Source organism: Lepidochelys olivacea (genome assembly GCF_965140295.1).
Source record: "Lepidochelys olivacea isolate rLepOli2 genome assembly, chromosome: 1".
In the NCBI taxonomy this organism is placed as follows: Eukaryota; Metazoa; Chordata; order Testudines; family Cheloniidae; genus Lepidochelys; species Lepidochelys olivacea.
The window spans coordinates 12,778,293-12,795,271 of NC_140411.1; the positions used below are offsets into that span (position 1 = coordinate 12,778,293).

Here is a 16,979-nt window from a genome sequence, read left to right on the forward strand (position 1 = left end):
TTCTGTCGAGGTGGACGTGCTAGAAATCCCGTCAGCCCCCGCGCGGCTGCCCTTCGCAGCCAATCGCCGGCGCACAGCTCGCCCCGAGCCGCGGGGTGGAGGGAGGAGAGAAGATGGCGGCGAAGGGCGGCAAGAACGGGCTGCTGGAGAAGGTAGCGGGCTGGGGGAGGGGACGGCGGGCTCGGGGCGCCCCGCGGCTGGGGCCTCGGGCTCAGGCGCTGCAGCCCGGGGCTAGGCCCCTCCCCTCGGGGGGCACCCGGGACTGATGCCTGCCCCCCTTTCCCCAGAGCCGCCTCCTCTTCCCCTCCCCCCCGGCATCCCCCCTCCCACTGGGTGCGGGCTGCTCCCTTCCCCCCCAGAGCCGCCTCCTCTCCCCCGGGTATCCCCCCCCCCCACTGGGTGCAGGCCCCTCCCCTTGGGGGGCCTCTGTGGGCATGGGCGGGGGCACCCGGGCCTGATCCCTGCCCCACCTTCCCCAGAGCCGCCTCCTCTCCCCCCGGGCATCCCTCTCACTGGGTGCGGGCTGCTCCCTGTCCCACCAGAGCCGCCTCCTCTCCCCCTCCCCCCCAGCATCGCCCTCACTGGGTGCAGGCTGCTCCTTGTCTCTCCCTTCCCCCCCCCCCCCCCCCGCGGCCAGCCATCTCCTGTGCGCCCCCAGGGGTCACCCTCACTGGGCACAGGCTGATCCTGGCACACACACTCCCTTTTGAACCCTGAGGTGGGGGCCCTGGCCCCTTAGAGCATTATCTCCAGAAGACCTGGTACAGGGGCACAGGCATCCATCTGGGGCTGGTCCTGTGACCCTCAGCACAGGAGTCCTGGCACCCATGTCCCCCCCCCCCCCCCGAAGAGCATCCCTCACACCCTTTATCTGAGTGTCGAGAGACCTCTACATGGCTCCCTCCCCATGAGTATTGAAGCAGGGCTTTTGAGCCCATATGTGGTCCCCTTTCCCCACCCTGAATGTAGGAGGGGGACTCTTTGGTTCCATAAGGCTTCCTCACCTATGTACATTGAAATGGTGCTCTTAGCATGTATGTGCTATGTGTGAGCATTGAAACAGGGCTCTTGGCGCAAGCAAGCCCTCTTCTGCCAACATCCCATTTTGCAATTAACGTGCTCCTCTACAGGCACTCCTTAGTACCCAACCCTGCTTCATGGAGCATTTTGCTATCGGAATTTACTCAGCACAGAGGTGTGGTTCTGTAAATGCACATTTGAAATAATGGACAGCTGTAACTGGTCCCTCTGCTTTGTCCCTTTTCAACGTTGTCTCTTTGCCTGGCATGTGCAGCATATGATAGGAAGTAAAATGCAGAAGTAACGAAACAAAGGAAACTAAGGCCAGGTCTACGCTAAGAGCATATTGCTGGTACAGCTATACAAGATCAGCAAAGCACTCCTAGTATGACTTCAGCTTATGTTAGCATTCCTTATTCCAAATGCTCACCACCACCACCTTACTCTGAGCAAAATAAGCTCCACTGGCAAAAGTGTGAGTTTTGCTGGTATAAGCTGTGCCCACATGAGGGGCTTTTACTGGCACAGTTTTGTCAATTAGAGATTGTACCTCATTGTACTCCTGACAGACATAGCTATACTGGGAAAAGTTTGTAGTGTAGATCTGGCCTAATCCCTATGATTATTAATATGAAGTGAGTTTGGTAATCTCAGCCCAGTTTTGAAGGGCCAGGTGTTTGCATCTTTATTTCTCCCTTTCTCTGCACCAGCCTTGACTTTGGCCTGGAATGGGACAATCGAGTTTGAGATCAAAATATACTGTAGGCAATATGTTTTTAGAGCTGCAGTCATCTCTTAAAAACACTTGCGTTAACTGTTGCTATAAACGATGGGGTTTTTTAAAAATTAAATACTTCCAGGTTTCTTGCTGCAAGCAAATGTGTTTAATTTTCGGATTTCAAATGGTAGCAGTTTGTGGTTTTAGTGTGATGCCTTCTGGAAGTATCCTCGTTATTTTTCAGTGTGCTTGGTAAGCCTTCAATTGTGGTTATGTAAAGTGCAACCAAAGCAAATGTGTGCTGGGGAATATAAATATCTTTATCTTCTGAAATGGCGGCTGTCCAGTTGGTGCAGAAACTGAGTCATTCAGTAACAGTGCATTGAATCTGTTGGAAACCCTAACTATAATCTGATGTATTCTTCTCAGGATTTCTGTTTGCATGCATGCACACACTCTTACTTGAGAGCTGTTCTTTCTCACTCATGTTGATTCTTGGATGCTTTGGATGGCTTTGATGAAACCTGGTGATCTCAGGGAGCAGAGCAGTTGGGGCACATGTTGGTGAAGTGATATCTGGAGAACTGCTGGTGTCTGAATATCTTTGGTTACAAGGGTTTGTGTTCAGCTTTACAGAAGAGCTAAGACTAAGGCCAGGAGGTATGCCATGGCAAGGGACAAATATTTAGCACACTTCTCGTGTTTTATAAATATACTGTCAGGTAGAACTTTTCTGGGTACTATGCATACTGACTACTCCATACTGTCTTGCTCCATTAGTAGGGCTTGCAGTTCATCTTTGACCATAAGCTAGATCAGGTGCAGCCCTTTTGATTTTGATAGCCACAACCTGACAGACTGTCTTTCTAGTTGAGTTTAAATAGATTTATTACAACCATAGTCTACATAGGCTGCTGACTTGTTCCTCTTGGCTACTTAACCTCATGTGGAGGAGAGGGTGCCAACCATCCTTAAACATGCAGATGTTCGCTCCATCCTCAAGGTCTGAAACCCTCTCTTTTGGTGTTGTAGTGTAAGATGGGAATCAATTAGTAGTGATGACAGGGATTTGACTTGTACTGTCTTTTGAGGGCTGATCTGAGCTCCCTTGTTGCTCCACGTAGTAGAGGCCCATTGGTGAAATTACTTGCAAATATAAGAGAGAATATCATTTATGCCCCTTGCTTATTGAGGAGACTTGCTTCCAGGCAGTGAGGTGGTTTAAGAACTCGGGTGTCACTTTCACTCAGTCCTTGTCATACAAGGCTGTGGGTTGGATGTAGTATACGAGTGCGTTTTTACTGGAGCAACTTGTGCAGACTATATCCTTGCTTATCCTCGGATGACCTTGCAAGACATCTGCTTATTTATGTCTACAGCACCCTAACATGTGCTGTGTGCCTTCTAGAAATATGTGAAAAGACAAGTTCACGCTCCTAAAAATGCCACAGTCTAATAAAATGAGAATAACAGGGTGAAAGGGGTGAGGAAGGACCAAGGTAAAGATCATGCAATGACTTGTGAACATGTTGAATTCCTTCCATAATGGGGTGGGGTTGGGTTTGGGGGGGTGGGGAGGGTTGGTGTGTGTTAACTTGCTGAGATGCAGGAGTGAGCTTTAAGGAAGTATTAACATGGTGGTAGCTTAACAAATGAGTCTTGGCGTTATCGTAAGCACATGGTTACTGGGAGGGGTGGAAGCCTATAAGTACAGTAGAACCTCAGAGTTACGAACACTAGAGTTATGAAGTGACCAGTAAACCATACACCTCATTTGGCACCAGAAGTATGCAATCAGGCAGCAGTAGAGACCAAAAAGAACGCAAGTACAGTACAGTGTTAAATGTACACTACTAAAAAATAAAGGGAAAGCAGCATTTTTCTTCTTCATAGTAAAGTTTCATAGCTGTGTTAAGTCAATGTTCAGTTGTGAACTTTAGAAAGAATAATCATAAAGTTTTATTCAGAGTTACGAACAGCCTCCATTCCCAAGGTGTTTGTAACTCTGAGATTCTACTGTACTTAGCCTCTAGAAGAGATTATTACCTGTCAGCAGGGCTTCTCCTTTGCTGCTGCATCCTGAACAAGCTGCTGTGCATTTTCTAGGGTTGGCATGAGGGTAGCTACACTGAGGCAAAAAAAGGAAGATGGGGCAAATCCTAACACACTGGGTTGAGGCAAAATTCGTTAATGTGAGGCACTCAGTTACTAAAGCAGTGAACATTATTGACCAACATGTCAATAAACTTTTTTAAAGAATCACTTTCATCTCCATATTTATCATCTATCCCTAATTGCCCTATAATGGACACCTTTGAATTCTTACACATTTCTCATTTTATGAGAGGGATTCTTTTATTATAACACAGACATTTTATTCAGTGGCTCAAATGTTCAGAGATCACTTTTAACATAAGTTAGTATTAAATGTTTAATCATGGAACATGAAGACAACTTCCCTTTAAATATTTTTGGATTCCAAGTCACTTTTTCCCTTCATTTCCTATTTTAGGAACAAGCCCAAGAATACAGTAATGACTTTGTGAAGAGAACTAGTTATTGTCGCTTCAGAAATGGGAAGCAATTCGGTAGCTAACGTGTGTTCTGGTAATTTAATAAAGGGCACACAGAAATAATTGAGAATTTCTTTGATTTTTCACAGTTCATCTCAAATGGGGCAGGTCAGTTCCAAAAAAGAGACTTTTAAATGGCTTGTTGAACTTACCTGTTATATCAGTAAGTCCAGATCAAATTTGTTCAATTTCACAAGTAAAAAGCTAGTTTTTCTAAAAAGAAAAGGAGTACTTGTGGCACCTTAGAGACTAACCAATTTATTTGAGCATAAGCTTTCGTGAGCTCACGAAAGCTTATGCTCAGATAAATTGGTTAGTCTCTAAGGTGCCACAAGTACTCCTTTTCTTTTTGCGAATACAGACTAACACGACTGTTACTCTGAAACCTAGTTTTTCTATCAGCCCTGAAAATCCAGCCTCTCCTTGTACTTCATCACCAGTAACGAAGATTCTACAGGTCAAATGACACTTTTGCTTCTTTGTAACACTGTTGGTTTCATTGGGTTCTACCGGTGTAATAGAGGACAGAACATGGTCCTGCAATTGACAGTTCACAGTTCTAGTCTGTACATCAGCAACAGAATAGGATCAAGCTATTCTATGTGGACTCTGACTCAACAGTAGTAACTTGTTTTTGACACTTGAGTGACACACACAGCAGATCTGTAGCATAAGAAGCTGCCATTTTTACGTCATTTCTTTTTGGAACAGTAATACGTGTTAAGGCTCTAGTAATCAAAATACAATCACCTGTAGGCAATTATTTTCCCATAAAACTCCCTCTCCCCCGCCCCCCATCTTCCCCTCCCACCCCAATTGAGAAATGGAGCCTAGATATTTTGGCGAAGGATGCCTAGGAAATGCTCGTGTGCAGTCATGACATTTGAATTATTTTCTTCAACTTCCTTTTGGTTTCTTTCTGCCAACAGATAAGGAGGGACTGAGGGACTCAGAGGTGGTGTGGGGATGTAAAGCTTACTTGACCTTTGGGTACCAGTCTAGTTATTAGAAAGAAACTCAAAAATCCTTCCCCCTCAACCTTTTTCACTTTCCCTTCTCTCCCCCCACCCACCGACTCCAAACACACATGTTCAACTAAACCCCTGTGGGTGATCTAATGTGGAGGGTGGAAAAAAATCTAAAAATCATTGACTTGTATGCCGTTATAATCTGTGGGAAAGGGTTTTCTCAGCTATGATTCATTCTATACTAACCTTAGTATTGCTGTAAAAATCGGGGTCCAGTGATCTTCCATAAATATCTTCTATTTTAAACTTACACAAAAACAAGGGCTATATTAACTACTGGCAAAGGGCCTGTTACTACTCTGCCTTGTAAAATCAGCTCCTGCACTTGCACACGTGCTGAAGTTTCCTAGGCATTCAGCAATTCATGCCTGTGTCTCTCGGAGCAGAATTGTGTGATTATTTTTCAGCGCCTATAGAAGTAAATCAGGGCAAACATCTTATTTTAAAATAGTTTATTTTAACCAGAGAGAGAAGTGTGCTCTTCTGGCACTAAGTCAGTAAGTCATCTTGTCAACTTCACTTAGGGGAACTAATGCAAGTTCAGAATATCTCCTACCAGGATCTAACGTGTGGTTCAAGTTCTACTGAAATATCGGGCCATTTAAAATACACACAGCTCAAAGCAGTACTGCAAAGTCCTGCCAAATGAATTTAAGACAGATATTGCTATGAGTTTTATGGACTTTAGGGAGGGAGTTAACTCTTGTATTACACATGTGAAGTTATACTTGGTCCATCATAAGCAATAGGGTCGCATCTCTGGGCGACAACTTGTGGAAAATTTGAATGTAATAATAATACCCAACTCGTACATATCACTTTTTATCAGTAGATCTCAAAGCGCTTTACATAGGAGTTCAGAGTCGTCATCCCCATGTTACATATGGGGAAACTGAGGCACAGAGAGGCTAAGTAACTTGCCTAAGGCCACTCAGCACACAAGTGGCAAAGCTGAGAATAGCACCCAGGTCTCCAGAGTTCCAGTGCAGTGCTCTTTCCACTAGCTCACACTGCCAAGTGGCTAGATGGCCAGTGTATAGCTGGGTTAAAAGAGTGGGGATTATTTTTGTTCTTGTTTTCTTTAAAAATCTCTCATTCGTCTAGGACAGGGGTTCTAAAACTTCATTGTACCGTGACATCCTCCTGACAACAAAAATTACTATACAACCCCAGGAGGCGGGACCGAAGTCTGAGCCCAGCCAAGCCCCACTGCCCTGGGTTGGGGGTGGGAGGGCAAAGCCAGAGGGCTTCAGACCCGGGTGGGGGGCCTGTAACCTGAGAGAGAGAGAGAAAGACAGTTTTCATAGCAAATGTAAGTACTTTGGAAGATTTGATGGAAAAGAATTAACAAATCATCCAGCATCATTAACATTCCTATCACTGGCAGTGGCATCTGTTGGCAAAGGCAAGCATAGAACTGAAATTACAATCACTCCATTTTAAATTGTCACTTTATGAGATCATTTCTACAGCACTGCTTATAAGACTCATCAGATTAAACCTTTTCAAAACTTGGTATATCATGGCCACAACAATAAAATCTACTAAACCTGAGGTTTGCTTTGAAAAAAGCATGGTTGGAAGGTCTAACATCATGCTGAATTGCGGTACAAACCACTTACAGTACTGCAGCACAATTGTGTAATAGGTACTAGATTTCGTTAATCTTTGGGCAGTTGTTCATATACAAATAATACTTGCTATGGAGCACTTCCTTTGAGTGTGGTTTTGAGTTACCATTTGCTCTTCTCTTCCTATTCAGTGTGGAAACACGTGTTTTACAAATAAAATGTTTACTCATGCCAAGTTCTTGGAAGTGACTTGATTTCTCAATTTGCATTGCAGTGGAGGATTGATGACAAACCAGTAAAAATTGACAAGTGGGATGGATCAGCTGTGAAAAATTCTTTGGATGATTCTGCCAAAAAGGTATATTCTGACTGACTGACCTATGCTAGCCTCCCGATGGGCCTTTTGAAATCACTGCCGTGGGAGCCACAAAGGTACTTAAGTGCCTACATTTCATTTTTAGGCACTACTGTGAGGCACAAAACTCCCACTCGGCTGCTGCCTAACCCAGTAGGTGCTTAAACTCACTTGGCATCTAAGTATTTTCCTCTGGGCGTGCTCGTTGCAGCTTCACTCTAGGCACCTGAGCGCCTGTTCCCTTCCTGAACATAAGCACTACTGCGTCATGATAGGTATTTGGAGGCTTATCTACTACCTCAGCCCCAGAGTGATTCACAAACCAGGAAAGACAGGTGTTTGGTCCCCTAAGTCATGTGCGCGGGCCCAATCCAGTTGGCACCCTCTGAGCACACCTTCCAGATCAAACTCACCCAAGGGGCCCACACAGAACAGCCAGGGGCGGGAAAGACCTCCCTTCTAACCTTTAGCCTTGTGTTCAAGAAGGACAAGTGCAGAGTCCTGCACTTAGGACGGAAGAACCCAATGCACCACTACAGACTAGGGACCGAGTGGCTAGGCAGCAGTTCTGCAGAAAAGGACATAGGGGTGACAGTGGACGAGAAGCTGGATATGAGTCAACAGTGTGCCCTTGTTGCCAAGAAGGCTAACGGCATTTTAGGCTCTATAAGTAGGAGTGTTGCCAGCAGTTCGAGGGACATGATCATTCTCCTCTATTCAGCATTGGTGAGGCCTCATCTGGAGTACTGTGTCCAGTTTTGGGCCCCATACTACAAGAAGGATGTGGAAAAATTGGAAAGAGTCCAATGGAGGGCAACAAAAATGATTAGGGGGTCGGAGCACGTGATTTATGAGGAGAGGCTGAAGGAACTGGGATTATTTAGTCTGCAGAAGAGAAGAATGAGGGGGGATTTGATAGCTGCTTTCAACTACAAAAGAATGGCCATACTGGGTGAGACCAAAGGTCCATCCAGCCCGGTATCCTGTCTACAGACAGTGGCCAATGCCAGGTGCCCCAGAGGGAGTGAACCTAACAGGTAAGATCAAGTGATCTCTCTCCTGCCATCCATCTCCACCCTCTGACAAACAGAGGCTAGGGACACCATTCCTTACCCATCTTGGCTAATAGCCATTAATGGACTTAACCTCCATGAATTTATCCAGTTCTCTCTTAAACCCTGTTATAGTCCTAGCCTTCACAACCTCCTCAGGCAAGGAGTTCCACAGGTTGACACTGCAGTGTGTGAAGAAGAACTTCCTTTTATTTGTTTTAACCCTACTGCCCATTAATTTCATTTGGTGGCCCCTAGTTCTTGTATTATGGGAACAACTAAATAACTTTTCCTTATTCACTTTCTCCACCACTCATGATTTTATATACCTCTATCATATCCCCTGTTTGTCTCCTCTTTTCCAAGCTGAAAAGTTGTGTCTTTATTCTCTCCTCATATGAGACCTGTTCCAAACCCCTAATCATTTTCGTTGCCCTTTTCTGAACCTTTTCTAATGCCAGTATATCTTTTTGAAGATGAGTGCACTACATCTGTACCCAGTATTCACCTGAAAGGGGGTTCCAAAGAGGATGTTCTCAGTGGCACCAGGTGACAGAACGAGGAGTAATGGTCTCAAGTTGCTGTGGGGGAGGTTTAGGTTGGATATTAGGAAAAACTTTTTCAGTAGGAGGGTGGTGAAGCACTGGAATGCGTTACCTAGGGAGGTGGTGGAATCTCCTTCCTTTGAGGTTTTTACGGTCAGGCTTGACAAAGCCCTGGCTGGGATGATTTAGTTGGGGGATTGATCCTGCTTTGAGCAGGGGGTTGGGCTAGATGACCTCCTGAGGTCCCTTCCAACCCTGATTTTCTATTATAGGGTACACACCCAGGATGTGGGGGACCCCTAGTTCAAGTCCCCTATTCCCCCCCCTTCCCCTCCCAGCAGGAGAAGGGATTTGAACAGGGAGCAACAACCTCTCAGGTGAGTGCCCTAGCTACCAGGCTATGGGATATTCTGTTGTGATTTCCTCAATGTCTCCTTCTGAAGTTGTTCCACTTGAATTCAGCAATGGAATACTTCAGTGCTAATTGGGCCAGTGACCAAATTAGAATGCCTGTGTAGCCTAGTAGTTAATGGCACTCAACAGAGAGGTGGCAGATCAGGAGGAGGAATGACATGATCCAGGAGTCTCTATCCTGGGGGAGTACCCTAGCCACTAGGCTAATGAGTTGTATGGGAGGTCCTCGCCCTCCCCTCGGCCATTTTGTTTTAGGCTCTGCACACAATTTAGGCCTATCGTCTCCTGGTTCATGAATCACAAGCAGAGCTGGGCGACTCCCTGGAGCCCAGACTTAGGCGCCTGTGTCTATGAGAGGGGCAGGGTTTAACACCCCCACCCCACCCCGGTCAGCATCTCCCATAGGCTGATTTAGGTGGCTCCGCACCTAGCAGGCTGGCTTTGGTGGAGTGCTTTCTTAGGCGCCTGTCTCTCCCTGTTCATCGTATAGGGAGCCTAGGTGCCTAACCCGGTTTGGGGGAGGGGAAAAGGGGGGTGTTGCAATGTTGCTTCTGTGATTTTTCTAGGTGCCCTCAGTGTTGCAACACTTGAGTCCCTTCACGGATTCCACGTTGGAGCCTCGCTCTGTACAGAACTCTCATGAAAGCCAGTGACAGATCTGTGTGCAGACGTTTCCAGGATCAGACTCCTATTGAGTGTCTCCTCCTAGAGCTGTGAACGACTCAGAAATCACTTGCTTTCTTAGATGTTTCCAACTCAATTACCATGTCATTTTCCATTAATAAAATTGGCTAGTTAGCCTTAAAATGGCTTTTACTCATGTTAGGAAAAGTTTAAAGAACTTATGTACATTTAAAGACTATTTAAATTAGATATAAAATATATCTAAAGTTGCAGCACTCTCACCACATTTATTGCTGTTTCTTTGATGCTCCTGGAGTTGAATTGGTTTTTCCCTTTCGGATGCTTTAATTAAAATCATCTGGATTATGCAGTTAAAATTAGTGCATCTATAGAGAATTAATTTAACTCTTCTTTGGAAGCCATCTGTAAAAGTAGCCAAGTATGCAATAAACTGGGCTCTTTGCTTTCCCATCAGGTTCTCCTGGAAAAGTACAAGTATGTGGAGAATTTCTGTTTGATTGATGGTCGCCTCATCATCTGCACAGTCTCCTGTCTCTTTGCCGTCGTGGCTTTGATTTGGGATTATCTGCATCCCTTTCCTGAATCTAAACCTGTTCTCGCTTTCTGCGTGGTATCATATCCTTTCCTGTGTGCTGCAGGTTTAAGGTGTCTGTCTTTCCCCAACAAGTAAAAAAAAAAAATTTAAAAATCCATAATTGTCTTTCCCCCTTTTAGAAGACATAGAAGTAAAACTGGTAGGTCCTGTCTGAATTTCACAGGCAGTGGGGCTTGCCAGGTTTCTATTTTAGTATTTTATTTTAACATCCAAGTCCTCTTCCACATTATTTTAGTGGAAGAAACTTGTATTTCTGCAAAGGGACTCATATAGCACCAGCTGCTTCCTGTGATACTACAGATCAGGTGCTGGGAGTGAAATGGCAAGCAAGAGCAATTGTCTGAGGCTGCCATCAAGGAATAACAGGTACATAAAAATTGGGAAGAGGACAGCAGTATAAATGTAAGTTACATTTAGAGAACAGTTAGTAAATGTGAAGTATTGAGTAACTTTTATCATTCAGGTTTTTTTCAGCAATGTTCTCTGCCATTCTGAATACTGACTTTGTTTCTGCTGTTTGGCTATAGGAGTTAGTCTCCTGAATTGTCTGCACTAACCATGTCCAGAGTGATGGCTAAAGCGTGCAACATTTCTCTGTATATACAGCAATCTCTCTGAATTGTGCAGATAGTCTCAGGGGGGCAGTGTGAGCTGGTAAATTGAGCACAAAGCTGAGAGTCAGGAGCTTTGGGCTTCTAACCCCTACTATTCCACTGACCTGCTGTGTGACCCTAGACACACGGATTATTTCCACTGCTTATTCTACCTCAGGCTTTCATGAGGCCTCCTTTAGATGTAGCCAGTGAAATTTCAGTCAAGTAACTGAAAACACCATTTATTCTTTTCTATTCACGCTTAATTGTCTTTTAATCTTTTGATTTTTCTGTCTGACTCCTTGGTAAGTCTCGTTCAAGAGAGGTTCTGATAAACTTTTGCCCACCATTCATGTTACTTCAGGCATTGATCTGTGGTCTTGTGGTAGTGGGAAGATTTCTAAGAGCTAGAGATTGACACATTATATTTGCATTTAACTTGTTCATACTAATAAAAATGTCAACCAAAAACCAAGCTCTAAATGATCTTGTCAGAAGCAATTAAATCCCCAGCCGCTGTGTGGAGATGAATCATTTACTTGTATGCATTCCATTGTTCACATGTCCTCCTTGTTACTGTTGCATGGCTCTCGTATTCCCTTAATTTCTTTAACTTTCCCGAACTTATTTTGTGATGATGGGAATCCTGACCATCTATACCTCATACAAGGAGAAGAGCATTTTCCTGGTAGCACATCGAAAAGATCCTGCAGGGATGGACCCTGATGACATCTGGCAACTTTCCTCCAGTCTAAAAAGGTATTTTTGCTTCTAGAACCACATTTACCAAAGGACCATAATGACAGAACATCCACACCCTGCTGAGGCCTGGGATTTGCCTACTTACTAGTTACTGTGGGGCAGGAATGTCATTTCCGCTTCCTGTTAGTTCTGTCATCTTTCTCTGTACAGATTTACTCAGAGCAGCGCAGGAGCCAAATGGCTGGTGTCTGTGTTTATTTGCAGCACTGTGGCATAAGCCTTATACAAAGTGTTCTATATTACATCTGTGTCATGTACTGCATTGCCTCCCAGTTGGCTTCTGGGCAATATTCAAAGTGTTGGTTCTATCAAAAGCCCTGAATGACCTGAGACCTGCTTCCTTAGAGCCTGTCTTTCTTCCTGTGCTCTATTGCCGTTAATACCCACGTGGAATCACCCCACATGTTTTCTGCTCTCTGTATCAGGGTTTCTCAACCCGTTGGTAGAGCCCTATAGTGGGCATGGTATTGCCACCCTTACTTCTGCACTGCTGCTGACCGCAGCGCTACCTTCAGAGCTGGATGCCTGGCCAGCAGTCGCCACTGTTCAGCCGCCCAGCTCTGAAGGCCAGATTTGAGTCAGTGGCATTGCAACCCCAAGAACCAGGTCACAACTCCACGCAAACAAATTTGGTCCAGTCATGGGGGTGGGGCCAAACCTGAGTGGTGCTGCAACCCTGGAGGTTGCAGTGCCCGAAGCGGAGAGCCACGCCCAGCCAGCCTCACAGCACTGGATTTGCCACTGTGGGGTGAGTGCTGGGCAGGACCCAACCGAAACCACCCCAGGGCCTCCACCTCCAGACTATTTACTGAGTCGCAACAGGCCATAAACATTTGCAAATGGGTCCTGAGCCCAAAAAGGTTGAGAAGCAGGATCTCTATATTGCACCCTTTTTGCGTCCGTATTTGTCTGGTGTTACATCCCCTTTTAGTCATTACTTAGCCAAGTTAAGTCTCTTTTCTCTTTAAGTCAACTCCTTCTGTCCTTTCGTCACTTAGGCCTGATCCTTCAGCCCTTAGAAAAGTAGACCCATTAACTCTATTTGCATGAATGCAGATTGCAGTATTGGACATTTAGTTGCTTTTATTTGAGCTCCTATCATGATTTCTAGTTTTGAGATGGCTAAACTTTTTATGCAGTATTCAATTTTCTGTCCCCTATTATAACTAATATATATAACTTGATGCCACAAGATATTGGAGTCCCCAGAGTTTAGCATGATTCAAAAAAGAAACTTTTTAAATGGGGAGAGTGTTAGCTTAGATAGGTTAAAAGAATAAGGGTTACAAACCCTCATGCTTCCAGCATAAACCAATCACTGACTGATGGGTTAGGAAGGAATCCTGTACCTTTAAAACATCTGGTACTGGTTGCTGTAAGATATGACACCAGAAGAGATGGGACACACATCTCTCCCTATATGAATAGCTGGTTGCCTCCCTGTTTGTGATTTAATTGTGCTTTCTATTCCTGGCCTGTAAAATATATTTTAATTAAAGTGTAAAACAGTCAGACTTTTGGAGACACAAGCATTTTATTAACTGAAACAATGAAAGCAGAGCAGGAAGGAAGTAGGTGGGGGAGGGAGCGGGAGTAATGTTAGTTCGCTTTTAAGGGCAGAGGAATTGCTTACATGGAATTGGTTCATGTCATTTAAAACAGGGAGGCATTACCCCAAAGTGTGGCTTCTAAAATGTGGCCCAATTAACCTCATCTTTGACTTAAAAACACAGTTTTCCTTAAAAGATCATATAGATACATATTAATACACACACGGTGGAAATCTTCCATGGCTGTTGAACTGATCTCACGGCATGGAAACTGTCATTTTCAGGAAGTCAGGTCCACTGTGACACGGAGAGACTGATCTTTACTGACATGTGAAGAAAGCACTTCATTTTGTCTGTTTGCAGACTCAGGAATGGATGGGCCTTTCTGCCTAGGTTTTTATTATCGCTATGTCATTTGAGCACCTTAACAGAAAAAGAAATGAGGTTAGTGCTAGTCGCTTGGGGAGACGAGAATCTCTCCTGCAAATTCAGGACTCCTCTGTCTGAAGGAAACAAAAAACAAGATAATTTCAAGCAAAACTGCCTCTTAAATGCATATTGATGCTTACCAAAAAGCAGGGTTACAATTCATGAGCTTGCCCATTAACATCTACATCAGTTTCACCCTGTTAGAATTAAAATAGCAGTAAGGTCAGAGCAATCAACAGCCATGGAGAAGTTTGAATTTTACTAGTTATTTTAACTCTAATGTTAATTTAAGAAAGTGCTAACCCCAAAAAGAGCAGTAAAAAAATCCTTTAATATTGAGTTATTTACTGATACTGCATGTTGCAGCATCTTTGTGCATAGACGGTGGAGCATTGCATGCTGGGACCTGGGCCGTACACCTGTGGTGAAGATGTGGGATTGCTGCAGCATGTGTCACTTGTTCAAATTCGGGGTGTTCTTTTGGCTACTAGGCTCTCAGCCCAATGTAGCCACACAGCTGTGCCAAATCTGAGTAGCCCCCTCTCTAAACTGTGACTCACGTTCTCTTTCTGTGTCCCTTCAAGGTTTGATGACAAATACACCCTGAAATTGACTTTCATCAGCGGGAAAACCAAACAGCCGAGAGAAGCAGAGTTCACCAAATCTATTGCTAAATTCTTTGATAACAATGGAACATTAGTCATGGAGGCCTACGAACCGGAAATCTCCAAGCTTCATGACAGTTTGGCCACGGAAAGAAAAACAAAATAATGATTCCAAGGGCCATCTTCCTGCGTGGATCATGCTAAATTAATACTAATAAATAAAGTGAAATAGCAAAGAATGTTACTTGCCTCTGTTTTTGTCCTGAAATCCTATTTAATTCTGGATAAAGCAGGATTTTTAAACTTGGATCTGAAATCTTGAAGCTAATGCAGTCAGATTAAAGCTACAGACGGTCTTGACCTGTGTGGTTGCAGTGTTTAACCTGCCTTTCAGGTTGCTCTGTCACTTTTGAGATGATGTTGGATGACATTTGACCTATCAAAGACCTTTAGGAGAGAGGTTTTTGCTCAATGCTGTATTGACTTCCTCCTTTTTACCTGGCAGTGCTTTATAGTATGTAGCTCTGTGCCATGCAGTGTTTGGGGGATTTTAGCATTCACATTTTGCTGACTTCATTTTATCTTTTTCTTAGTGAATCTTTATGTTAGGAATTCAGGACAAAACCTTCATGTAAAACAACTCTGTCCATTCACAAACAAGTGTTTTCTTTATTTTTATATTTATCTGATTGGGGAGTGGGTGGGTGGGATCGATTTTTATATCAAATCCTTTTATCTGTTGGAAGAGAAAAATATCGAGACTGCAAATATGCTACTTCTGTATGTTAGAGCACGAAATTTATTGACAAGGTGAAAAAAGCAATGGCATTTTTAGAGCTGTAAATGTCCTTCATGTTTGTCCAACTGGCATATTTCGTATTGAGATTCTGTTCAGTTGTGTCCCTGATATAAACTGTCATTTTTCTAAATGATTTTTTTTTTCAATAAAAGGAAAGAACAGATGTGAAAACGGTGTTGCGGTCTTCATGGGGGAGAGATTACCGGAGCCCAGTTGTCTTAAAATCACATTCCTGTCTAGAAAACCCTGGTACCCACTACCACATTACATACATACCTGAGACCACTAACACTGAAGAGTTAGACCCAGATCCCCAAAGGAATTTATGTGCTTATAGCCCTTCCTTTGCCATTTTGTGTGGAGTTAAGTGCACCACTGCTGTTCTTGCGAGAAACTGCTTAGGCACCTGCCTCCAGAAGAGGGGTTTCCATCTGTGAATCACAAGCACAGCTAGGTACCTCCATCCATCTCGGACATAGGTTCCTAACTCTTGAGAGGTGTGAGACTTAGGACACACCCTAAGTTAGTTTAGAAGACAACCCACCTAGGGTGCTGGTTTTTGTGGGTCTCATTCTCAGGGCCGAAACTCTCCCCATGCATAGCCTAGGCATCCAAGCTAAGGTCTGGGGATGTCCCAGTCCCTTTGTGGATCTGGGCCTTTGACTCCCTTCAGTTTGTGCATTTGACAGCACTTTCTCGGGAGTCCATTTCACTGTTTCTTGGAAACTTCAAGGGAGAAACTGCCCAACTGAAAACACCTTTATAACCATCAGCAGGAGAGTAAAAGTACTCTTTGTCTCTCAATGATTTGAAAAAAAAAAAAAAATTCAATTTCAAAACAATTAGGTTGTCACCCTTTAAAGAACAGCAATGGGCCAAGACAGCCCATCTTGTCTTTCAAAACGAGTTGTCCTCGCTGTGATGTCATTTGGTTGGAAGGAACTTCGCTTTCTTCATGTTAAAAAGTGAGATTACATGACCTGTTTGTATTGTGCTTATTTGCATTGCCTCCAGGGTCCCAGTCAAGGATCAGGAGTGCACAGTGGTAGACACTGTACAAAAAACAGCAAAAATTTACAAATTTTGTCACCGTCTTTGTTGAATAATACATAAAAGGGGAAGCAATGGAATGTGCTGGAAGTAGTGGAGAACAATTTGTTCCTGTTCTGGGGAGTGAAGAGAGGTTAGCAGTGCAGGGGGCTGCTATGGGGACCAGTGTCATGAAGGGAGGAATTTTCACAAGCACGGGGCCTTGGCCAAAGTAATGGCAGCCTCCTTCAATGAGAGCTGTGATTGGCCAAGCCTGAGTGCTCTTGAAACCTCCCACCCTGACTTCTTATTTTTTTGAGGGGAGGAAGTAGAAGAGAAGCAGCTGTGTTTGCTCAGGGTGCTCTCTGAATTGAATGAGAATTGGAGGATGGTGAGGAACTTCTGAGAGCAGCCATTCCCACACCCACTGTGCCCTCTTGCCAGGTGCAGCTCAGCTAGAGGAAGAGCATGAACGTGACAACATTCGTCTAAATACCTTGTACGTTGGAGGGCTCTGTGTCTCCGAAACCTCTCAGGAAACCACATCCATCTGTTTTGGACAGAATAATGAAGTTGAGAAATCAACTCATACAGCCTAGCCTCCAGCTGTAGGTCTGTTTACTGCAGCTGGTTCCTTCCAGAAGGGGTTTTACAGGGATAGGAATCACCGGAGAGGGATATAAAGTCAAACTTCAG

General features: G+C 44.3%; 1 protein-coding gene and 1 long non-coding RNA gene across 3 annotated transcripts in view; one reads left to right on the forward strand and one right to left on the reverse strand.

Annotated features, from left to right (window-relative positions):
• SPCS2 (signal peptidase complex subunit 2) lies at nucleotides 1–15,417 on the forward strand. Its single transcript, XM_084623292.1, has 5 exons — nucleotides 1–152; nucleotides 7,185–7,268; nucleotides 10,376–10,535; nucleotides 11,733–11,868; nucleotides 14,435–15,417. The coding sequence occupies exons 1-5, from the start codon at nucleotides 114–116 to the stop codon at nucleotides 14,619–14,621; spliced, it is 606 nt and encodes a 201-aa protein (XP_084479418.1). The 5' UTR covers nucleotides 1–113; the 3' UTR covers nucleotides 14,622–15,417.
• The window catches only part of LOC311517963, a 17,325-nt gene continuing 13,729 nt past the window's right edge, over nucleotides 13,384–16,979 (reverse strand). For both annotated transcript variants that reach the window (XR_014710841.1, XR_014710842.1), the window contains 3 exons: nucleotides 16,780–16,833; nucleotides 13,991–14,047; nucleotides 13,384–13,844 (listed from right to left, as the gene is read on the reverse strand). This is a non-coding gene — a long non-coding RNA (uncharacterized lncRNA). The remainder of the gene's footprint in view (nucleotides 13,845–13,990; nucleotides 14,048–16,779; nucleotides 16,834–16,979) is intronic.

Coding starts and splice junctions, on each gene's coding strand:
- SPCS2 (XM_084623292.1), top strand. CDS start 114: ATGGCGGCGAAGGGCGGCAAGAACGGGCTGCTGGAGAAG. Junction 10,536..11,732: donor TCTCGCTTTCTGCGTGGTAT/CATATCCTTTCC, acceptor AACTTTCCCGAA/CTTATTTTGTGATGATGGGA. Junction 11,869..14,434: donor CTTTCCTCCAGTCTAAAAAG/GTATTTTTGCTT, acceptor TGTCCCTTCAAG/GTTTGATGACAAATACACCC.